General features: G+C 53.9%; 1 protein-coding gene and 1 long non-coding RNA gene across 7 annotated transcripts in view; one reads left to right on the top strand and one right to left on the bottom strand.

The window, feature by feature from the left end:
• The window catches only part of TRAPPC9 (trafficking protein particle complex subunit 9), a 405,352-nt gene that overhangs the window by 71,829 nt on the left and 308,485 nt on the right, over positions 1 to 25,038 (bottom strand). For all 6 annotated transcript variants that reach the window (XM_060419983.1, XM_060419984.1, XM_060419987.1 and 3 more), the window contains one exon: positions 17,386 to 17,477. In XM_060419983.1, the coding sequence (XP_060275966.1) occupies positions 17,386 to 17,477 (92 nt within the window). The remainder of the gene's footprint in view (positions 1 to 17,385; positions 17,478 to 25,038) is intronic.
• On the top strand, positions 413 to 8,528 carry LOC132660278 (uncharacterized). Its single transcript, XR_009601701.1, has 2 exons — positions 413 to 573; positions 1,031 to 8,528. It is a non-coding gene; the product is annotated as an uncharacterized LOC132660278 (long non-coding RNA).

Here is a 25,038-nt window from a genome sequence, read left to right as displayed (position 1 = left end):
TCACTTTCAGCCTCCTCTCTCATGGCACCCAGGCAAGGTGCGGCTCCCTATTCTCAGCATCCCATGAGAACTTCGGGGCCGCCTGCCCCATCCCCCAAGCATTGGCCCAAGCCACCGCTCAAGGGGGAATACTGACTTGAACCCAAGCCCCAGAGGCCCAGGCAGCTGTGTGGTCTGAGCCCCGTGCCCCAGCTTAGGGCTCACAGGGGCCTGCAACCACCCCCTCCCCAGCGTGGCACCCCGTCCCGTGCGCCCATCTCAGGAGCACCCACCGGCGTTGCTCGCCCGCCCCATGACCCAGAGACATCTAGTGAACTTGGGGCTTTCTGGTGCTTACTAAGCAAGACTGGATTTCTGCATAATAAAGTTCGTGCTTCCAGGAATAGAAAAGGCGTGTAGCTGACCACGCGCCACAGCTTTGGAAGGCGGGACAAATGCACGCTTCCTCCTAATGGCGGCATGGGAGCTTCTGTGTCTGAGAAGGAGACCACCAAGGGCGGTCTCACTCCCAGCCATCACTCAGGCCTCCCGGACAAGGCTGTGCGACCATCCGTGGCCTCCCCCGGGTTTCAGGTTGGTGAGGGGTGGGGGGTGGGGAACAGAATTGGGCAAGAGTCACAGTACCCTCCCCCACCCCAGCCAGAAACGCAGTCCCGGAACAGTCCTCTGGTCCAGGCCCCACCTGTTCCCGGGTCCCACTGGGCCCTGCCCACGCTCTCCGGCAGCGTGGGTGGATGGACAGAGAAGCTTCCTTCCGTCTGTCGGGCGTGGCACCTACCAGCCTCCACTCCAGGGCGACCACCTCCCTCCCCCTTCCCTATTTTATCTGGGAACCGAATCTGCCCCTTTGTTGACCACATCCCTCCTGGCCTCCTCCTGCACTAACTCAGCGTGTGTCTAATGAGCTCTGACTGCAGCCAAGCTCCTTCCGTGCCCTGGACCACAGCTAGATGCTTCCCTATGCCTCAGCCCTCCAGCATCCATGGTGCCCCCAGTCCCATGACTCGATCTCCCCTCCTGTCTCACAAAGAAAACAGGCCACAGGTGGGGCCCCCGCGCCTTCCTGCTACAAAACACATGCTTCTGGACTCTAGATGCCTCATCACCTGCTGGACTGGGGACTTAGCCCAGGTCGGAAAAGGGTAACAATCAGCCCCGCCCCTGCCAAGTCCACAGGAGACAGTGCTCGCCCATCTCAGCTGCCCCTCACCGTCTGTGCTCCAGGCACTCGGCCCCATGGAGAGCCCCACCCTGACACACAGCATCCGCAGGCCCCCACCGCTCCCACCTCCTCTTATCTCTGCCCACGCCACCTCTTCCGGCCCCTCCCCAGGAAACCCACTGCTACTGCTTGCCTGCCCTGCTCCCTGCCTGCCAGCCCTGCTCCCTGCCTCCCCGCCCTGCTCCCTGCCTGCCCACCCTGCTCCCTGCCTGCCCGCCCTGCTCCCTGCCTGCCCGCCCTGCTCCCTGCCTGCCCGTACCACCTCGGTACTGTCACACCGCTGAGGGGCACGGGTGGTTGGGGGGCGAGTGGGTGGTGGTAAGCGCTCACTGAAACCAGGCTCTGAGCCTCTCTGATGCCGCATCCCGAGCCCCAAGCACAGGGTGGTTCCAGCAGCCCTCACGACGTGCTCAGGGTCCTTGGATAAGGACACCGAGGCCCAGGTCCTTCCACCAGGCCAGGCGACACTGCCTTCAGCATCTCCTACCAGCCCAGCCTCCCAGACCCCCATTCCAGGTCCTCAGCGAGGTTCATGGTGTGTGCCCAGGAAGCAGGTTCTGACTGGTCCCTTCCCCCCACCCCAGGGCGGCCTCTCTCCAGGCAGGCCTCTGGCAGAGCCAAGGGTTCCTGCCCCCACCAGGCCCCTGAACACAGCTGCTTCCTGACAAGGCTGAAATAAGCAGACAATGCAGCCTGCAGATCCCAGAAACTGTGTGGCCCCGGCCGAGCGGGCATCTCGCAGGCTGGCAGGAAGTGGCTCTCTGGCACCTTCCCATGGCTGAACTCCTGGACGTTCCATCAGGGCCACGTACGCCGTCAGGAGGAGAGGGTTTCCATGCATGCCTGGAGCGGCTGCTGCTGCCCATCCAAACCAGACGGGGGGGATGAGCTCTGGAACCTGCAGGCGGGGGGATTGTAGCCAGCGCTCCGAGCCTCTGGCCCAGGTCCCCTCTGTGACAAAGCACAGCGATCATGTCTGCCTTGCCGTCCTGCCCTTGGGTGCCTTGTTGTGATGAACTCTGCCCCACCCTCAAGAAACCGGGGTTCCTCCACTAGAAAGAGTGCACTTTGGGTGGACAGGGGAGAAACATCTGCAGGAAGCGGTCCGCTGTCTGCAAAGGGGAACACAGAGGCTCCAGCAGCCCTCGACACGATGGCCAAGCTCAGCCGATCCACGAGTCTGATCAGCTCCTACTGCTGAGAAGGTAACGTGCACCACGCACCCTGGCTAGACAGATGCCAGGGACACACTGTGTCCGTTAACCTCTCGCTCAGCTCCACAAACCAGGACTGTGGTCCATTTAGACCCAGAGACTGCGGTTCTGAGAGGAGACACCTCAGAGCTGAGGAGGAGGACCCGGGCACGCGGCTCCTGCTGTGGTTCCGGCAGACAGCGCGCTGCCCTGCGTTTCTCTGTTCCACCAGGATCTGAACATCTCCCACAGCCAAGCAAGGCTGGGGAAAGGCGTTTCGAGCCACGGGGCCAACCCTCTGAGAAAACTGACATCTCCGAGAGCGAAGGTTGCTCAGCTGGTTTTTTCCAGCTGCCGGACTTGATCAACCGTCCGGTGACGAAGCACCGGCCAAGGCCTCGGGGAGAAGGATGTTGTCAGGAGCCGCCTGGAAAAGGTCAGCAGCGGAGTCTTTGAAGCTGCCTTGTCAGGCTCAAGGTCTGGCTTCAAAGTGGCCCTGAAGCCAGCGCCTTTTAAAGGATGGCTTCCTTTGTCCATGCCTCAAATGGGAAGGAGTTATTTCCCTCCCTCCAAACCTCTTAGCATTGCAGCTTGAGCTGACCCACATTTGTTTCCAGACCTCCTTTCCTTCCTAAGAAATTAAACAGCTTAATTTCAAACACTCTCCCTTAAGCATCTGCTCTGTGCTTATTTAGCACATTTCAAATAACGTGGGTGAGACACAGAAACGGAGGGTAAAATCGAGCGGAGCCAGTAGCCCTGTCTGGTGGCGGCTGAGCGAGAGGGACGGACCACAAGAGGAAGACCAGCTCTATCTAGCTCTGCAAACACAGGACCCCGAGGGAGCGGCCCTGTCTGCACCCACGCTCCCACGAGCGCTCCTCCGAGGGCGTCTCCGCGGTCACGGCCGTGCACGTGGTCCGTCACTCCACCTGCTGTCCGCCCGAGGGAAGGACTCTCAGGGGAGGAGGCAGTGAGCACTCAGGTAGAATCACCAATCCACGGTCACTCGGGCCCACGACTGAAGCCAGAGCTTCTGCGTCCAGACGTGCGCCCCTCCCAGCCTGGTCTGCAGGGGGCTCGGCTTGGACACCACCACCCTGGGCAACCTGAAGGAGACCCAGTCAGGCCGCCCCTCCTGTCGGGACCCATCTGCTCAGCTGTTCACAGGGGCCAGAGGGCAGCTCCGGGCGAGGCCGTGGACCGTCAGTGTAGGGCACACAGCTGTCCCTGAACCAGGAAAAGGCATGTCTTCCCCTCTGCTGGCTGATCGCAGGGGTACAAGGAGCCCTGGAATGGTGAGCCTGGGGCCTTGACCCAGCCCAACTTCCGGATGCTCGATCTTGGGTGAGTGGTCAGAACTGTGAGCTGTTTCTCCACGCACCAAACAGAGACGCCTATGCCCCTGAGCACGCCCCAAAGGCCAGGCCTCGAGGGCAAGGGGAAGGCCAGTGCCTGCTCCCTCCCACCCCTGCCTCCTGGCCACCCCCCCATCAGGAAGGCTCAGGCTTTACACAGCCCCACCACGTCCCTCAGGACTCCTGAGACGCAAACGCGTGCACAGTGGCCCTTTCCTCCTGCTCGGCCTTGCGCTTAGCAGGCCTAAGTCCATCTGGCCTAGGCTGAGACACCACTGAGCAGGGATGGGCTGCCAGGGGTCTGTCCCCACCTCCTGGCACGGAAGCTGGCGGCACAGCCCCAGGACCCCTCCTCTGATGGGGAAACCAGAAACCCCATCCGAGGCCTGGGCCTTTATCTCAGCAGGCACTTCCAAAAATACATACGGAAGGTCATCTGGCTCATCTTCTCCACGAGAAAAAGCCAACAGGAATTGGTTAAACTTAATGCCAAGTGGGAGAACAAATACATGAGATGCTTCCCAAGGCCCCTTTCGGCTCCTGCAGAGTCTGGGGCTCAGCTCAGCACCTGGAGAGCCAGCCAGCTTGCCGAGGACATGGCTCCCTATGAAGAAATGAACGAGGGAGGGGTGAGCGGATGGAGGGGCCACCGTACGGCCCGGCTCCCAGTGCAGCCAGGGAGGGTGGGCCTCAGACGGAGGGCCCCACCAGGCTGGGGAAAACAAGACTGGAGCCTGGCCCTGCCACTCCCCAGTGCGACCAGGAGCAGCTCCCCTGCGATCCCCTGCAGGGGTAGGCGGTGCTTCCCTCTGTAGACGAGCCCCCTGCAGGAACCCGGCACAGTCCCCAGGTGTTGGCTGTGCTGTAACTGACCAGGCTCCCCTTCGGCCACCCCAGCAGCCTCTGGGCCGCTGCCCTCGGACGCCTGGGGCCAGGCCCCCAGGTGGGGACAGATGGCCAGTGAGGCCCCTCCCTCTGGTGGTAGGGAGGCGGCTGAGCTGCTGTGCCCGTGGGCAGGACCAGGAGCCAGCTCCCCACTCGGGCACCCTGCTGCTCCCTCGCCCAAGCCTCCTGCAGGAGGCCCACACTGGCTGGGCCTCCACCGGCACGTCTAGAAAAGATGCTCTGGCCTTTGAGAAAGGCTGAGACGGCAGACTTGCCCACATGGGGGAGGCGGAGGCACCCCCTCCATCACCACCACCGCATGCACCCCGCACTCACCATCTCACTGGCAGCCTTGCTCTGAATGCTGCAGCTAAAAATACGCACCCACTGGTGAGACACGGAGGGCCTGCCGGCGCGGGCAGTGTGCAGCCTTCTCCCCATGGAGGGCTGGAAACAGAAGCTGGGATCTGGGGCGACATGACCCAGGACGGCCAGAAAGCCCAGTGGTCCCTGGCCAGGACTCAGGCATGGAGGGCCAAGGGGTCGGCACTGCCTGCCACTGGGGGTTCAGACGTGGGTCCCACCAGGGTCACCAGTCTGCCCAGGCAGTCTGGGTGGGGCAGGGGCACAGGGCTAGAATTTTAACTGCTCAGGCACAGGCCTGAGTGCCCTAAGAGACGCCTTGTGGAGCAGGCTCACGTTTATTGTCGGTTGACTGCTGAGCCTCACGGCCATCTCCCAGGTCTTAGGTCAAGACAGTCACTGGAGTCACAAAGCCAGGACTCCAGCCCAGGGCAGCTGCCTCCCAAGGCCACACGGAAGAGGAGGTGAGTGAGCTGGGACCAAGGCCGAGGAGAGGCGGACGCCCCTGGTCTCCCTCCTCTTCCCCCCAACCTGTCCCTGGCTCCTCAAGAAGACAGCTCAAGCCTCCTGACCAGCGCCTGCTCTTCTCGGGGGGAACTGGGCCCAGATCCTGGCACATGCCCCTCCTCACGCCCCTGGAAGCTGCCTGCACTTCCGTCACCGACCTGACGCCCGGGTTCCAGGTCTCAGAGCAGCAGCGCAGAGGGAGTCAGAGGCCTAGACTCGATGTCCTGGGTGGGAGACCTCGGGCAAGGCCCTCTCCTGGATGCACACGCCCAGCTGTCCTCTGTGAGCCGGGACGACCGGGCCATCTCCCCAACCGGGCCTCTTCCAGGCTCTGAGGCCACATGGACCTGTGAGCATCTTGCACACTGAAAACCAGGCATATACACTCTTCAGCATCTTCCTTAGTGAAGCAGGCAAGGTAAGAAGCTGGTCCTGTGTCTGTGCTCAAAGGGCTTCCACCTCAGATGGCGATACGGGGGCAACTTAAGAAGAATATGAAGGCACCGCCAGCCCGAGGGCATGGAGCTGGCACGGCTGACGGACAGAGCACGGGACACCCACACTGGCCGGCGCTTGCTGCAGCTGTGCCAAGGATGGCCGGCGCAGGGGAGGTGACAGGGCCAGGCCGCACGGGGGCAGGTCTACAGGGGACCTGGGCCTTGGAGGAGGAAAGGCAGGCAAGGCTGCTCAGACGGGCCACCAGGGCAGTGGACGTGACAGCCCCCCAGATGGGAAGCAGCCTCCAAGGTGCTCCACACGATACAAGGAAGCCACGCAAGTGCAGGAGGAGTGTGCAACCAGACGCTGGCCTTGCGGCCCTGTCCCTGGTGACGGGGGCGGGCAGGACAACCTGAGGCAGGGAGGACCACTGCTATTAGGACACCTTGGGCAGCAGCACAGAAGGCAGCAACTGGAGGAGCAGCAGAAGGGGCCTGGGGAGAGGGAGGGAGGAGGCTGGGCCATCGGCAAGAGAGGGAGCTGGGATGGGGCAGCTGCTAGCTGAGACCACCCCCCGCGGGGTGGGGGGAAGGGGAGTAGAGACGGGGTGGGGGAAGGGTGGCATGGGGAGCAGGGAGGGGGCCAGGGCAGGGGGAAATGGGGGACCAGGAGGGCGTGGAGGGCATCTGCACCCCACTAGGATCCACCCGTGCAGCGTCACGAGGTTGAGAGGCTGAGAGGGGGGCAGGGCTGGGGCGGAGGTGGGAACCTGGTTGCCGCTGGGGCACTGCCGTGTTGGCATTTCCAGGAGAGAGAACGGAAGCCAGCTGCTCATCGCCCAGGAAGCGAGGGAAGGGGACAGACCGGAAGGGCCTTGCTGTGCTAGACTGGAATGAGAGTGTCAGGGTGATCTGGTGGCCGTCGGTGCAGACAGGAGACACTGAGTGTGCGTGGGCAAGTCTGTCCTTAACGTGTCCACGCACATCGCTGGGCTCTGCCCTCCAAGAAGGCTGGGGAGCAGCAACTCCCCGGGACAGACAACCGTCCTCCTGTCTGTGGCTCGGTTTCTGGACCCTGGTCTTCACTCACGGGAACCAAGACCTCTTGGGAAAATGGGTGCTGTCAGAGCGGTACCCGCCGGCAAACCTGAGACCCCTGGTGCCAGGAAGCAAGGGCGTGTTCAGAGGATGATGGAGACGGGTCGACAGGCACAGGAATCAGCCCGACAGAGTGCCACGGGGCGTCAGGATGAATAATGATGGTAACGTGCTTAATCCGTTGAGTAAAGTAGGGAAGGTGACTCCATGCAGAGTGAAGGGACAAAGAGAAGTACAAAGAGAAGAATGATGACTGGTTGGTGTCTACAAAGTTTCAAAGCACCTTCCCACAGAATGCTTGGTGACTATAAAGGAGCCTGACAGGAGGGAACGCTGGCGGGCGGCGCCCTGTCAGGGGAGCGAGGCGGCCAACACCTTGTCTCTGTGGGACAAACAGAGCTCAGGGGCCATCTGGGAGGTGTGGCTCCTGCCAGGGACGCGGGCACTGACTCTAGTCACGAGGACACATCACGCGAGGCCAGGTGGAGGGCATTCCACAAATGGCCGGTTGGTGATACGTGGAAGCATCAAGGTTAAAAACAAAAATGTCTAAGACTGAGGAACTGTCCCAGCCCGATGGAGACTAGAGACGTGCTGACTGTAGGCAGCAGTGGCTCTGAGCCCCACCCAGAACCTTCCGGAACAAAGGACACTCCTCGTTTACAGGCAATGCAGAGTTTGGGATGACGGTGCACCAAGCCAGCCACTGACTCTAAAGCAGCTCAGAAAACAATTCTAACCACTGTGCTTGCAACTTTCCTGCAGGTCTGTCAAAAATAACACAACTGCTTCCGCCTTTCTTTCTTTTTCCTTACTCCTACTTCTAAAAGCCTATGGAAATTCTGGTTAGAAGTCAGTAGACCTAGGCGTGACAGCCAGCCACAGGTCACCAGCTCATCATGATTCCAGGAGGCACGAAAATGGGGACAACATGGACTCTGGGGTCACGGCGACCAAGCTCCAGCCTTCACGCTGCCACTCACTGGCTGAATGACCCCGCGGACGCTCTGCACTTCCGTGCCCCTAAAGCACAAAAACAACACTATCTGCTTCTGAGATGGACTGTGAAGGTTACATTATTAATTCCTTCAGCAAATATTTATCCAGCTGATATGTTCAGCTGTCACTGAAATGTCCCAGTAACAGTTTCAGGTTCTGAGAGCATGGCAAAGACCAGATTCTCTCTCTGTGGAGCTTATACTCCAGCAGGGGTGCAGAGACAAGAAAACAAACAAACAAACAAACACACCTGCATTGGTAATGAACTTTCAGAGATTAATAAGAATTGTGGAGAAAAATAAGGCAGGCATGGCCTTAGAGGTGATGGGGGAATGGGGAAACAAGAGAAGAGAGCTCGGAGAGGAAGAAAAAAAAAATCATCACACAAAACAAAACCAAGAAGACACAGATCACAAAAGTCAAGATGAGTAACTACTAAAAAAAAAAAAAGCATAACAGAACCTATGACAGTTAAGACCAAACACATGAGTCATACCAAAGGATGTAAGTGGCCTAAATTCCCTTATTAATCAAAAAGACACTGAAGTTAGATCACAAACAAAACGCAGCTCTGCGCTTCATCTAAGAGAACCACACGGGGGGGAAAAAGTAATTCTCAAATGTTTAAACCAAAACAAGAGGCAAAGATACATCAGCCAGACAAAAAGAAAGCAAGGACGGGAGTTACAGGATCAGACCAGATTGAATAAAGGGCAAAAACATTAGAGGAGACCGACAAAGACACTTAAAATGGCAAAAGGCACAACAAAGTGAGAAGAATCATGCCTTTTATGCACTAAAGCCCATCAGCCTTCATACGGCACATATCACAGGACAGACAGAATCACACTGATGGACAGAAGGCCATCAGCGTGAAGGTGATCCATGTTAGCAGTGATTGTAACTCCCTTCTCAAAGTCCAAGTGAGATCAAATAGGGAAGGATCTCAAGCAAATTGGTAAGGTAGAGCCGGGCGACACGTTTCAACTCAATACACTTAAAACAAGGAACAAGCCTTCCTTTTACATGTCCGTGGAGTAGTCAGACAAAAACATTTATCCACAAAGAAATCTCAGTAAATTCTAAGAAGTGAGAATAGTGCTAAACTGATCACGGTGTTACCTTAGAAAGTCATAACAAGATGAGAAAACAAGAAGGCTATGTGTTAAACAACTCTTGAGATAAAGATGAAACAAACTAAAATCACAGAATGCCTGAAAACATCCAACATGAGAAATTTCAATACCAGAATATGGTTAAAACCATACTACAGGAAGCGGAAATGGAAATCACGGGAAACAGAATCACAGGAAAATTCATAGTCCCATAAAACTATACTAATAATAGGAAATTTTAAATGAATGAATTAAATGTCCAACCCAGTGAGGTAAAAATAATATAAGCTCAAATCAGGCAGAAAAAAAATTAATAAAGACAGAAGAATTATTGAATTAGAAAAGAGACAGGGGATATAATTAATGAAGAAAGCAGATCATGTGTTAGCTTGCTCAATCAAGGAAAAAAAAAAGAGGAAGCAAAATTTTACAAAAGAAGCAAAAATAAGGGGGAAAAAACCTCAGAAAGGCAGTTAAAGACCTAGAGAAATTTTCTTTTTTAAAAAGTGAGCTATATAAGCTCTTACTGAAGTCATAAAAATACATATGAAAGATGTTCAATGGGTATAGGGTTGATTTTACAAATCTTTGGCATAATAACAAAAATACAGTTAACACTGCTGAACTGCACCCTTAAAGAAGGTTAAGATGGAAAATCTGTATTATGTGTTTTCTTACCACAATATTTAAATAAACAAAGCAACAAATGCAAGAAAAAGACATTAAAGAGGATTATCTAAGCCAATATCAAAGTACACTGTAAACTTACAGTATACATACAAGGATGATACTGGCTCGCGGACAGACAGATTAATGGAAGAGAATTCAAAGATTCTCCTAAGCACATGAGAAACTGGCATTGCTTATTTATGAAGAAAGAAGAAAGTGAAGTCGCTCAGTCGTGTCCAACTCTTTGCGACCCCATGGACTGTAGCCTACCAGGCTCCCCTGTCCATGGGATTTTCCAGGCAATAATACCAGAGTGGATTGCCATTTCCTTCTCCAAGGAGAAAACAAACTATTTATTAAGTAGCTTGTGGATAACTAGCCAGTTTTCCAGAAAAAGAAAAGGTGGCTCCATGCCTCACTGCTCACACCTTAAAAAATTCCAGATAAATAAAAGATTTCAATGTTAAAACAACTGAGTCCATGTTAGTCCATATTAGAATTTTTTTAAAATGTAAGCTAAATGAGGAAAGTCTAAGTATGATATAAAAATATAAGGTGATTTTTAAAGAGATTGCTAAATTTAAATGAGCAATTTCCAGCTTGACTCTCTCCTGGGAGCACTAGACTACTTATTAGGGTATTTGTTGCAATGTTTAGAACAGCAAAAGATGCTAAAGGTCCACCAAAAGATACAGGGTAAATCAGTTACATACCCCTTGCCTGCGGTGAAAAAGACTGCTGCGGCTCCACCTCCCTGCGCGTGTATCTCCATGTGGAAGGAGACCCAGCCTGCGTCATCACAAAGGAAGGAGAGCGGCGGAAAGTTCGCCCAAGGCAGCCAGGGAGGTGCACACACTCTGGATGTTCTATCTTCTTTTACAAATTTCCGACCTTTTAAATCAGTTTACATCATTATATTTGGCAAAGGGGCCAAAGAGACAATGACTCAGCCCCTTGGCTTCCCTGCACCCATCACCGGGCCAGCCGGGCTTCAGACCAGATGACCACTCGCCACCGCTCAGCCTCGGGGAGGGGTCCTCAGCCCATCAGCCTCTGCTGCTGCTGACAAGCTCTCCATCCGACTCTGCATGACCCCAGGGACTACAGCCCCCCGGGCTCCTCTACCCAGGGGATTCTCCAGGCAAGAATACTGGAGTGGGTGGTCATTTCCTTCTCCAGGGGGATCTCCCCAACCCAAGGATCATATCTGGGTTTCTGGCATCTGGGACTCACCAAAGTCTGGTTAACCTGGCCCTGTACACCTGGCCTGGTCAGGGGGCCTGAGTGCTGGCACTCTTCCCGGGCACAGCTGTTTGGAGACGTGGCCGTGGGGGAGAACGCACAGCCCAGCACCATCACTAAGCTACCTCAGCAGCAGACGGAGGTCAGCGGGCGGCTCAGCTGCCAGGGAAGCCGGGGCCACATACAGCCGTGTGCTTGCGAAGACACAAGTGTGGCCTTTCGCCCACGAATCTCATGACATAAACAAACTGACGATCCCCCATTGAGGCCTCCAGGTACCAGCTCGATGGGAGGACATTCTGCAGGACTCGGGGCGCATCTCCCTGAGAGCCCCGGGAGGGCGGGAGCAGCCTGAGTTCAGTCGCAGGACAGGCTGGCTGCCTGGCGCGCCTGGGGCCAGACTCCTGGGCGGAGGTGGACAGTGCACAAGGCGCCACGGAGACGGACGGAGCAACATTCAGACAGGACGAACCCACAGCACCCTGCAGTGGTTCTGTCCCCGGGGAGGCCTGTGAGCCTCGTCAGGGCTGTGGGCCGTGCTTCGTCCCAAGCACACTCCTGTGAGACAGGTGGCTGCAGGTGTCAGGGTCCAGAGCTGCCCCTGGCTGCTACTTCCAGGACAGCTGGCAAGCACACCAGGCTGCGTGGGGATGGTCTGTGGACCGATCTGGGATCCTCTACCTGCATCAGACCAGCAGAGTCTGGAAGGCAAGGATCAAGTCTAATTCACCTCTGGGTCCCCAGCACTTGGGTGCAGATGGACAGATCTACCCATCGAAGAATCTGTATTCCCTGTAACTTCATGCAACAAACACCCCACGAGTCTGTTTCCTAATTTGTACCAGTTCAGTTCGGTCGCTCAGTTGTGTCCAACTCTTTGCGACCCCAAGGACTGCAGCACGCCAGGCTTCCCTGTCCATCACCAACTCCCGGAGCTTGCTCAAACTCACGTCCATCGAGTCGGCGGTGTCATCCAACCATCTCATCCTCTGTCGTCCCCTTCTCCTCCTGCCTTCAATCTTTCCCAGCATCAGGGTCTTTTCCAATGAGTCAATTCTTAGCACAAGGTGGCCAAAGTTTTGGAGTTTCAGCTTCAGTATCAGTCCTTCCAATGAATATTCAGGACTGATTTCCTTTAGGATGGACTGGTTGGATCTCCTTGCAGTCCAAGGGACTCTCAAGAGTCTTCTCCAACACCACAGTTCAAAAGCTTCAATTCTTCAGTGCTCAGCTTTCTTTATGGTCCAACTCTCACATCCATACATGACTACTGGAAAAACCATAGCTTTGACTAGACGGACCTTTGTTGGCAAACTAATCACTCTGCTTTTTAACATGCTGTCTAGGTGGGTCATAGCTTTCCTTCCAAGCAACAAGCATCTTTTAATTTCATGGCTGCAGTCACAATCTGCAGTGATTTTGGAGCCCAAGAAAATAAAGTCAGCCACTGTTTCCACTGTTTCCCCATCTCTTTGGCATGAAGTGATGGGACCAGATGCCATGATCTTCGTTTTCTGAATGTTGAGCTTTAAGCCAACTTTTTCACTGTCCTCTTTCACTTTCATCAAGAGGTCCTTTAGTTCTTCTTCACTTTCTGCCATAAGGGTGGTGTCATCTGCATATCTAAGGTTATTCATATTTCTCCCAGGTATCTTGATTCCAGCTTGTGCTTCCTCCAGCCCAGCATTTCTCATGATGTACTCTGAATAGAAGTTAAATAAGCAGGGTGACAATATACAGCCTTGATGTTTTCCTTTTCCTATTTGGAACCAGTCTATTGTTCCATGTCCAGTTCTAACTGTTGCTTCCTGACCTGCATACAAGTTTCTTAAGAGGCAGGTCAGGTGGTCTGTATTCCCATCTCTTTCAGAATTTTCTACAGTTTATTGTGATCCACACAGTCAAAGGCTTTGGCATAGTCAATAAAGCAGAAATAGATGTTTTTCTGGAACTCTCTTGCTTTTTCGATGATCCAGTGGATGTTGGCAATTTGATCTCTGGTTCCTCTGCCTTTTCTAAAACCAGCTTGAACATCTGGAAGTTCATGGTTCATGTATTGTTGAAGCCTGGCTTGGAGAATTTTGAGCACTACTTTACTAGCATGTGAGATGAGTGCAATTGTGTGGTAGTTTGAGCATTCTTTGGCATTTCCTTTCTTTGGGATTGGAATTTGGCCTTGGAGTACAGAATGAAGCAGGGCAGAGGCTAATAGAGTTTTGCCAAGAGAACGCACTGGTCATAGCAAACACCCTCTTCCAACAACACAAGAGAAGACTCTACACATTGACATCACCAGATGGCCAACACTGAAATCAGATTGATTATATAATTTGCAGCCAAAGATGGAGAAGCTCTATACAGTCAGCAAAAACAAAACTGGGAGCTAACTGTGGCTCAGATCATAAACTCCTTATTGCCAAATTCAGACTTAAACTGAAAGAAGTGGGGAAAACCAGTCAACCATTCAGGTATGACCTAAATCAAATCCCTTATGATTATACAGTGGAAGTGACAAATAGATTTAGGGGATTTAAATCTATTTATTATTTAAATCTATTTAAATCTATTTATTAGATTTATCTGATAGAGTGCCTGATGAACTATGGACAGAGGTTCGTGACACTGTACAGGAGGCAGCAATCAAGACCATCCCCAGGAAAATGAAATGCAAAAAAGCAACATGGCTCCCTGAGGAGCCATACAAATAGCTCTGAAGAGAATTTAACTCAGATTACCATTATATCTCCTACTGTGTGCAAGAATCCCTTAGAAGAAATGGAATAGCCCTGATAGTCAACAGAAGAGTCCTAAATGCAGTACTTGGGTGCAATCTCAAAAATGACAGAATGATCGCTGTTTGTTTCCAAGGCAAACCATTCAACATCAGGGTAATCCAAGTCTATGAGCTGACCAGTAATGCTCAAGAAGCTGAAGCTGAACGGTTCTATGAAGGCCTTACAAGACCTTCTAAAACTAGCACCCAATTGGTAACAGGGGGATGGTAATTATGACCTGAAAACTTGCACGGGTCAGACAAACTGCACAGAGAGTTTAGGCACAGCGTCTTCCTCCGCAACATGAGGGCATGTGGTTCTCTGAGGCACAGCAGTGGGTGACCCCACACAAAGCGCCACCTGGCCGCTGTCTCCCAGACGGGCACTGCCCTCGTGCCCACAAGAGCTTCCTGCAGATCACAGCTCAGTGCCGGGGCAGGGGCTTGCTTGGTGATCATCCGGAGGACGAGCACTAGAAGCATGCCCTCCACGGTGTGGCCGACACCTGACCGGGACTCGCCGGCGCAGACCAGGCGCTGCGCATCCGAGAGGCCGGGACAAGCACAGTGCTGTCAGCTGTGAGAAGCTGCTCGGTCCGCTAGTCACCACTGCCCGGTATCCATGGAAACAACCGGACCGGCCCTCAACTCAGGCCGTCAGGAGGCCCTCTGGGCTCTGCCAGGCTCCCACCCTCGTGGGAGCACAGCCTCCCCCAGCCCAGGGTTCTGCTCCCAGAGGAATGGAGACAGGAGGCAGCCGACTAGGGGTCCTGCCCCAGGCCCCTCCCCAGCCCCACCCTGCCCTCTGTCCCGCCTTGCCCTGGGACGCTCTGCAGAAGGAATCCACACAGCCCTGGAGCCAGCCCAGAACCTGGCTTCCTCTCCTCCGGGACCCCCACGCGACATCAGTCCTGGTGGGCTCCATCAGCGGCCCTGTGAGCGGTGGCGCTGGCACAGGAGCTGTGCCCTCTGGCACCGGCCCACAGGTGTAGCGTCAGGGCCTCCCCGTGGGGGGCGTGGCCCCGAGACACAGAAAGGCTCTGTGCGCAGCCGGTGCAGGCAACTTACATAACAGTAAACACCTCCAAAGAGCAGAGGCACCCAGACACCAGAACGAGCAGTAAGTCAGCCTGCATCCACATGATGAAAGTGTAACGAGGACTTGAACGGCAAGTGTAAGACGTGTTCATAACATGAGAAACACTTGTTTTCTCGAGTATTAAAAAAAAAAGGACACAGAGTACAAGAACGGTATGATCATCTCGGCGAACAAAATGTAAATTGGGGGATAGCAGAAAGACCTAGAAAGGCACAAATATGAGATGAAATAGAGACTGGTTTTGGGGGCGCAAGAGTGGAAAAAGATAATTTTTCTCCATCGAACTTTTCTGATTTGCCTGCCTTTCTATAACGAGAATATATTGCTTTTGTGAAGTGAATGAATGGGAAGGTCAAGATTCCAGGGTAAGGAACCTTGCCTCTGAAAAACCAGTAGGACAGCCCGAGTGATGCGGAAAGGAGCTGGTGACCCCGAGACATTGGCTCCATGGCACAGGTGACAGGGAGGGGGCAGGCGGCGTGCACGGGGGCCAGGGATGAAGACCCCACCCCAATGCAGAGGACAGTGGGCCAGGGAGGCCAGCCCAGGGCAGGAGGTGGGCAGACGAAACTCACAGCCTCACCTCTCGGCCCCTGACCTAGAACTACGCTCTAAGGGGTGGGAAAGTCACCTCAAAACCTCGGGCTCCCACAACGCCCATGGCACCATCAACGGTCAACAGTCAAACGTCCACTCGACAAAACAGCCCAAAAGCCTTAAAAATCACATGTCTTTTGACTTCATAACTCCAAAACGAGCAAGCCGAGGAAAAAATCAGAGAAAAATGCATGCAGATGGATGTTCCCCGGAAACTGCCAGACGTGGCGACAGTTAAATTAATCATGACACGGAACAGAGAGATAGTACGTGGTGTTTCTGGGGCGTGCGGACCCTTGGAGACAGGACCCAGAACGCACTGAATGCTGCTGCGGGCCTGAAAGTACTGGGCGGGGCTGGCTGCTGTCGTGGGCAATGCCCACAAGACCTCCTGGAGGAAACGCCTTTGAGTCCTGGTCCTGTGGTGTAACAACTCATGCATCTTCTCCAGGATAAAATCCTCAATACCGGCACTGGTGTGCACGTGACACACGACCAGGAAAAGACCTATAAGGAGACCAATGCAAATCCAGCAACGTGCGCCCCCCACCCCATCTCTGGAAGGAGTCCGGCCCTGTGGGGCTCACTCCCAGTCGGCCGGGGCCTTGGGGCACTCCCTTCTTTTTGACTGACTCGACGCCTGAGTACACGCTTCGTGCCACTGTTTCCTAGGGCTGGATTCTTGGGGCCTACCCAGCCCCAGGGCCAGGAGGGCTGGGTGTCCAACCCTCCTTGGCCAGTACATCTGGTGGAAGTCACTGTCTGAGCCCAGATCACCAAGAGATAAAGTTTCATGAGCTAGGAAAGTGAGAGACACCCTGAGAGGTGCAAACTGGGGCACGTTCTGCAGAAACAACCATCCACCTCCTCTCATTTGGGCTGGACCAGAGAGGCAGGTAGATTCCAAGGAAGGGGCCCCAGGGTGTTGGGCTCAGTCCACTCACAGCTGCCACGTCGGCACTGCTCACTGGACCCCCAACAACCTTCAACCGTTGTGAAGCCCAGGAGCCCAGGAGAGGGCAGCCCCAGGCAGCTCGAGGGGTTCTCACAAACTGAAGACCAGTGAGGGAACACCAAGGGGAGAGGTCTTTCTCCTCCAGCCCCTGGGGTAATTCTCCTGTGTCAAAACTGGGAGGTCGAGCTAATGAATTAACTGGAGGAAAGACCAGATACTGACTCCCAACAGGTTCTGGGTTAAAGCAGAGAAAGAAGGCACACCCATGACTGTCTGCATCTGACCCAGCACAGACTATATGACGGGATCATCTCCAGAGAATAATACAGACTCTCATTTCAACAACACTTCTACGTTTGAGCTTGTTTCTCAACAAAATTTTCCACTGCTATTTAGGAAGGCACAGACTGGGGTGAAAGTTCCAGGTGCGGCAGGCAGCAAGCGTTCAAACACCTTGTTCTAAGTGCCACCTCCCAGCGCTCTCTCTCGGGCCGAGTACCGGGGTGCATTAAGGTGTTTACCAAACCAACTCAGAGCTTGCCCAGGAGCCAGGAGGAACCGCCCACCGCCCCATCACTCATCACTCAAGGGGCGCAAGCGTCTGCAGAAGTCACATCCATGCAGACACCGTCACTGCACCACAGATGACGCGGGTTCTGCAGCAGGGGGATCCACACTGTCACCGCGCCTGAGGTCAGAGGGCAGCAGCCTGGCCCTGAGGCTGTGCTGACCGGACGCCCGCGGACCGAGCTCGGGAGAGACACAGACCTCCCCGCCCGGTTCCCTGAAGGCCTCGGCACACAGCACCAAACGCGAGCTCGCGAGGTCTGAGCGAAGGTGCGCGCACACCCAGAGGTGACGGGCAGTACTCACCCCACAGCAGAGGAGCCAGCTGCAGGTGCTCCAGGACCAGCTGGTTCAGGAGGCCCTCCACACTCGCCTCGCCCGTGCGCTTCAGAGATGGGTGAGCGTCGTTAAGGAAAACTTTGTGATCGCCCAGCCCAGGGCCCGGAGGAGAAGTTCTAGACACTTCTCGACAGACAGGAAACCCTCCACAGCAGGTGAACGGCCCCCTCCTCTCAAGGGATGGACAAATGTGGCAGAAACAGGTACATAGATGTGTCAAGGGCCTCTTTCCCAGCTCTCCCCCACCAAATCTAATAAATTGAGCTGTTGTGTGAAGAAGGGAAATCCACCCGGATAGGTTCAATTCAGCAGCCATTCTTGCTGGGGGAAATAAAGAAGAGGGGAGGTTGTTTTTCCTAAAGCGCGTACAAACTGTGGCTCACTGTTCAATACAGCCCAACGTGTTTCTCTACACGTGTCGGCTTCACGCTGCTTTCACATCTGTCACGTTACACATCTTGATGTAATTACACATATTATTACGAGCAGGCTCACTTAGGCAAGTTCATAATCGAGAAAGTCATACTGCCTCTCAGCAAGTATCAGTGGATGAAGAAACTGGGTTTAGGAGTGCAGAAAATAGATGTCTCTAAGGTGCTAATATTAAACAGCCCGTGTGGTCCTCAGAAACACAGCTGTAAATTGCTTTCCCTTTTCCTACATAAATGAAAGCCCCAGCATTTAAGCTGCAATCAAAAGGGAAGACTATAGCTCCTGACACTCTCTAGTGACCGGGGAAGTGGGGAGAATCCCATTACTTTCTTCCTATAGCAAGTTAACGGCACTCAACAAGCACACAGAGTGTGTCTGGAATGAGCGAGGCATGGTGAGAAGCACTGAGCGCACTGAAATGACCGCACGCGAGCCTGAAACTTGGGAGGCTCAGACTCCAACAAGGACGGCAACACAGGAACAGGCCACTGCGCTTGTCTAGCCGGAGGACAGCCGTGTCAGGGTGGAGCCAGGCAGGCAGAGCAGAACAGGCCGGGGCGGGCAGCAAGGGGTACCAAGGCCCAGAGGGAACGAAGACCAGAGTTCCGGGGTCCCTCCTGCCAGGGCCCAACAGGGCCAGCTAGCCACACACGGCAGCGGGTCTGAGACAGGAGCTCGGGCCAAGCTGCTGGAGTCCAGGCACTCAGGAGCCCCCACCTCCCTCTCCAGTCCTGCCACCCCCGCCCAAGTCTTCCGCTGGCTACCTTGACCCTGTTTCCATTCTTCCAAAATACCAGGCGCTTTCTTGGAACTCCAGTCTCCACATTCTATGCTCTTTGCCTGGAAATGCTTCCCCCTGCCCTCTTCTGCCTCCTCACTATACTCATCCTTTAACTCCCATCTCAGACCTCACCTCCTCCAGGAAGGCCTCCCTGAGCTGTCTCTGCTCCAAAGGCCCTCAGCAACCCCACTAGATATGTGTGTCTCCCGTTGTCCGGCTTCACCACTGGCCTGTCAGCCGTGCAAGGGCAGAGCCCTCCTAGTGGTGTCTGGACCAGTGCCCCAGGCACTGGGGCTGCCTCATGAGCACTGATGACTAAATGCATGCTGGCATGAGTCGGCACCCCAGGTTGGTGGTGCAGGGGCCACATGTGTGTGCTCGCTTTTTTCTGTCTTCTCTCCTGACTCTCTGGGGGTTATTTTCACTTATATGAAATTAAGACTTCAGAATATGGCAGATCACTGCCTCTTGTTTAAAAAAAAAAAAAAATCATGGCAGGCTTTTGAGGCTGATCACACATGGCGCTTGAAGAACAGAAATAGTGCCTGACGAACACAGCCAGGATGCAGAGCTCTGAAATGATTAGTTAGAAAAGCGAGTGAGCGAGTGAGTAATCACAAAGTTGCCAAGTGGCACTGGGGCTTTGGAAGCCATTCTAATGGCATATTTCTGTATTAATTTGCTTTCGGACATGAGCCATAAGATTATACTGCTGAGCTAATACAGCCAATTACCTGCATGGGCATCCCCCTCCCCTTCGGCCCCATAAGCCACCAAAACTGCCTTGTGTCTGAGCCTGCACACGTGAACACAACCCTGGCTACCAAGACCTTAATCAGCCACTCTCACAGCCCAGAAGACAATGCTATAGTGAGAACAGTGGGTGTGGCAATGGCTGCTCTTTCCTATATACCCGGACTCTGGCGTTCAGGGCAAGAGGTCAGAAAAGAACGATGATGATGACGGTAATTCCTATCACTACTTCTGCTGCAAAGAGAGTATTTCCAAAGTGAGTCCCATGAGGGAGGCCCAGCGCTAAGTGTTTAACATGAATCTTCTCAGTTTAAAAATACTCGCTATTTTCAAATTAAAACTTGAGAATGTGGTGGGTATAAGACAGGAACTATTACTTCCATCTCAGAGATTTAAAAAACAAACAAACAAACCAACCTCAGGCCCATGGGGATAAGGAGAAAAGGACACAGCTAGGAAGTGGCAGGATTGAGTCCACCCCACCCTGGAGCCCATGATATGGCTCCCACTTTCAGACACTTTGCTATCAACACTGCACTGACTCCTCACAGTAAACTGGAAGCAGGGGCCTGTGACTCCCACTTGATAAATGAGGACACCAGTGCACAGGGCCTGGGCACCACCAGGACCTCGTCTGCTCCCAGCAGGAGCATGGCCGGCCCCTTCCTCCCACCCAGAGGGCACTGTCCGTGGTGCTGAAGAGCCTGACTTCCCTTTAAAAATGGCTTTCTGGGGAGGCCTTACAAATAGCTGTGAAGAGAAGAGAGGCGAAAAGCAAAGGAGAAAAGGAAATATATAGGCATCTAAATGCAGAGTTCCAAAGAACAGCAAGAAGAGATAAGAAAGCCTTCTTCAGCGATCAATGCAAAGAAATAGAGGAAAACAACAGATTGGGAAAGACTAGAGATCTCTTCAAGAAAATTAGAGACACCAAGGGAACATTTCATGCAAAGATGGGCTCGATAAAGGACAGAAATGGGATGGACCTAACAGAAGCAGAAGATATTAAGAAGAGGTGGCAAGAATACATGGAAGAACTTTACAAAAAAGATCTTCACGACCCAGATAGTCATGATGATGTGATCACTAATCTAGAACCAGACATCTTGGAATGTGAAGTCAAGTGGGCCTTAGAAAGCATCACTACGAACAAAGCTAGTGGAGGTGATGGAATTCCAGTTGAGCTGTTTCAAACCCTGAAAGATGATGCTGTGAAAGTGCTGCACTCAATATGCCAGCAAATTTGGAAAACTCAGCAGTGGCCACAGGACTGGAAAAGGTCAGTTTTCATTCCAATCCCAAAGAAAGGCAATGCCAAAGCATGCTCAAACTACCACACAATCGCACTCATCTCACATGCTAGTAAAGTAATGCTCAAAATTCTCTAAGCCAGGCTTCAACAATACATGAACCATGAACTGCCTGACGTTCAAGCTGGTTTTAGAAGAGGCAGAGGAACCAGAGATCAAATTGCCAACATCCGCTGGATCATGGAAAAGCAAGAGAGTTCCAGAAACACATCTATTTCTGCTTTATTGACTATGCCAAAGCCTTTGACTGTGTGGATCACAATCAACTGTGGAAAATTCTGAAAGAGATGGGAATACCAGACCACCTAACCTGCCTCTTGAGGAATCTGTATGCAGGTCAGAAAGCAGCAGTTAGAACTGGACATGGAACAATAGACTGGTTCCAAATAGGAAAAGGAGTACGTATATTGTCACCCTGCTTATCTAACTTATATGCAGAGTACATCATGAGAAACGCTGGGCTGGAAGAAACACAAGCTGGAATCAAGATTGCTGGGAGAAATATCAATAACCTCAGATATGCAGATGACACCACCCTTATGGCAGAAAGTGAAGAGGAACTAAAAAGCATCTTGATCAAAGTGAAAGAGGAGAGTGAAAAAGTTGGCTTAAAGCCCAGCATTCAGAATACGAAGATCATGGCATCCAGTCCCATCACTTCATGGGAAACAGATGGGGAAACAGTGGAAACAGTGTCAGACTTTATTCTTTTGGGCTCCAGAATCACTGTAGATGGTGACTGCAGCCATAAAATTAAAAGACGCTTACTGCTTGGAAGAAAAGTTATGACCAACCTAGATAGCATATTCAAAAGCAAAGACATTACTTTGCCGACTAAGGTCCGTCTAGTCAAGGCTATGGTTTTTCCAGTGGTCATGTATGGATGTGAGAGTTGGACTGTGAAGAAAGCTGAGCGGCAAACAATTGGTGCTTTTGAACTGTGGTGTTGGAGAAGACTCTTGAGAGTCCCTTGGACTGCAAGGAGATATCCAACCAGTCCATTCTGAAGGAGATCAACCCTGGGATTTCTTTGGAAGGAATGATGCTAAAGCTGAAACTCCAGTACTTTGGCCACCTCATGCGAAGAGTTGACTCATTGGAAAAGACTCTGACGCTGGGAGGGATTGGGGGCACGAGGAGAAGGGGACGACAGAGGATGAGATGGCTGGATGGCATCACTGACTCGATGGACGCGAGTCTGAGTGAACTCTGGGAGTTGGTGATGGACAGGGAGGCCTGGCGTGCTGCAATTCATGGGGTCGCAAAGAGTCGGACACAACTGAGTGAATGAACTGAACTGAGTCACCTGGGAAGGGCTTCCCCTCTGGCTCCCTGGTGAAGACTCTGCCTGCAATATAGGATAGGCAGGTTCAATCCCTGGGTCAGGAAGATCCTCTGGAGAAGAGCATGGCAACCCACTCCAGTATTCTTGCCTGGAGAATCCCATGGGGTCACAAAAGAGTTGGACACAACTTGGCGACTAAAACAGCAACAGTCACTTGGGGAGACCGCAATTAAGATGCCAAGTCAGTGGATGTGTTCTTGTGCCCAAGATCTACTGCTGCAGCAGGGGGACTGTGGGCCACTGCTGGTGCCAGTCAGGCTTTGCAAGTCTCCTAGCCACACCTATGAGCACAACCCGTCGACAAACCCTTGCACCTGGAACATAAGAAATCCCAAGCGCCCTGCTCAGTTCACCCAACACACGTTGGTTCTGCCTCTGGGGCCTCCCACCGGTGACTTCTGGCTCTTCCAAGGAGCCACACAGCCCCTTCACAGCACCCTCTGCGCCTGCAGCTTCCTGCCTCCACCACAGCTGAGTTCCCTGGAGCCACCTCAGTTCACTCCCATGTCTCAGAGGCGGGGAGCTGAGAAGCCCAGGCTGGCCCTTGCTCGGTTTAAACTTCCGCTGCTCCCCTGTACTCAAATTTGCCAGGCTGATGAGCACAGCAGCATCGAGCACTAGCAGGAGGCCCGCAGGCCACTGCTCAGTGCTGGGCTCCCTGCCTAACTCCCTGGGTAGCACCGGCCACCCCAGGCCATGGGTATTTATGGCCACGACTGTTCCCGGACAAGGCTGCGGTGAGCGCCTGGGGCCAAGGCCAGGCTTCCCGTCTCCAAGTCCCTAATTCAGAGCCGCAGGGCTGGGAGGCTGTAAAAGGCAACTGAACGAGAGCTTCTCCAGGAGTGATGCAGTGGCTTTAAGTGATGACGACCCCGGGCCACAGCTTGTCGACCACTCACTGCTGCACCCTCGGGTTAGGGAGCCCCGCACTGAGCGACCCGGCTGTGGGCGTGTGATCCCAGGCTGGGCTGGCCGGCCTGCACCTCGCGCCCCTCCCCCACCGGCAAGAGGCAGAGGATGCGTCTCTTTGGGGACAGAGAGGTGGCACGGAGGTGGCAGAAGTGATGCGGCCCAGCTCTCCAATGGTAGCATCTCCCAGTCCCTTCTTCAAGCCTAAAATTTGCTTGAAGAGAGAGGCTTACACGCTTCAAAACCAGAAAACAAGGAACAACCAAGACACCATCACCTGGGAAGGGTGACTCCCCAGCTCTGAGAGGCCTTGTCCGGCGTCCCTCACACACCAGGCTCAGAGTGGGGCCCCCACACTGGTTCCCCAGTAAACCCGCAGAGCACAGATGGGGTCAGGCAGCCCACAGCCCAACGGGAACCCCGACGCTTGCGGCTTCTCCACTTCAACTCCACACCCTTCAGAGGCCTGGCTGAGAACCGAGGAGCAGGACCTGTATGCCCTGGCCTCACAGGCTCTCCCGCCTCACTTCCAGGAGCTGGGGGTGCAATCCCGCAGCAGGGACATCATGGACGCCCCACTCCAAACCAGGGGGCGGAGACAGGGGGAGGTGGTCATTCCAGCTTCCTAAACCGAGTGCGACCACACTGCCCCTAGCTGGAAACCCTTCAAGCCTAGGGATAAAATCCCAGCTCCCATGCAGGCTATACAACTTCTCTGCAAGTTTTCCCAGGCTGACCTCTCCCCTGCAGACCTGGAGGACTTGGTGTGCACCAGCCAAGCCGAACCATTGGGACCGGTGACAACAGACACGCTGTTGCTGCCTCGGGGCCCTGACTCCCACACCCCCCAGCCTGGAACCCTCTTCAGCCTTGGCCTCCTAGTGACCACCACCCATCTCAAGCTTGAACTTCACGTCATCAGGGACATCCTCTACAAGCCACCCCACCCCCAGCAACCAACCCAGCCAGATCGCTATGAATGGACACTGTGCTTGCACCAGGGTGTGCAAGTGCCCCCAAGAGCCTTCCTGCCGGTGGGCGGGCCTGGATCCGCACCAGCATGTCAACACCTATGATGTAGGCTGCAGCAGCTGCTGGGGACGAGAAGACTGACCAAGGTGAGGCCCTCCCTACTTTAAGAAGCCCCGTCTACCATGCAAGGATCGTATCTTGGGATTCCTAGTGACCCAGCATTGTTAATTACGCCTAGTCTATATCCGTGCAGAACTGTTTTGCTCACAAAGGTCTCCGCACACGTTGTCTTGGTCAATCTTCATGTGTCATGGGAACCATGGGTGTGTGTGTTTGGTGTCACTAAGTCCTGACTCTCTGCGACCCCACGGACTGTTGCCCACAGGCTCCTCTGTCCATGGTAGTGTTCCAGGTAAGAATACTGGGGTGCGGGGGGTGCCACTTCCTTCTTTAGGGGATCTCCCCAATCCAGGGACTGAACTTGTGTCTCCTGCATCTCCTGCATTAGCAAGTGGATTCTTCACCTCAGGGCCACCAGGGAAGCCCAGGGACAATGCGTGCCAAATCCTGGAAAAACAGCTCCAGAGGCAAGGAAGGTGCAGAAACTTAATAAAGTATCTCCCCTCTCATTTTCTGCCAGCCCATTAGCAGTGCAACATTCGGTCACGGGCTGCAGAGGACCCCTCAGAACCACGGAGCAGTTTTTGAGATCCTGCCTGTGCCTATGGGACTGAAGTTTACCACGAGCCAGTCTGACGCTCTGGAAAAATGATGTGTGTTCATTCCATCAGCTCCTCCCGTGGGGAAGGTGCAGCCAGCGGGTAGAGGCCTGGGTCTCTCCCAAGAGAAGGAAGCACCGGACTCTGAACAGCTGGCTGTCACACGTGGTCCACGGAAACCAGCCCTCAAAAGTAGCTGACACAGGCATCTCCACACTGGCTCCGAGATAAGGATCCTGGAGTGGGGAGCCCCCTGGAAAGCAGGCCTGCACCTTGCCTCCCTCCCAGGAAGACAGGCTGCCTGTGCCCCACGCACCTGCTCTGAAGAAACAACTACAGGTGCAGGGACTTAGGCCGCTGCACTTCAGCTCCGATGAATTAGCAAATTGTCATAGCTAG

Source organism: Ovis aries, chromosome 9, assembly GCF_016772045.2.
Source record: "Ovis aries strain OAR_USU_Benz2616 breed Rambouillet chromosome 9, ARS-UI_Ramb_v3.0, whole genome shotgun sequence".
NCBI lineage: Eukaryota > Metazoa > Chordata > Mammalia > Artiodactyla > Bovidae > Ovis > Ovis aries.
The sequence above is the reverse complement of the archived record's forward strand: the minus strand, read 5'-3'. Positions and strand labels throughout refer to the sequence as shown.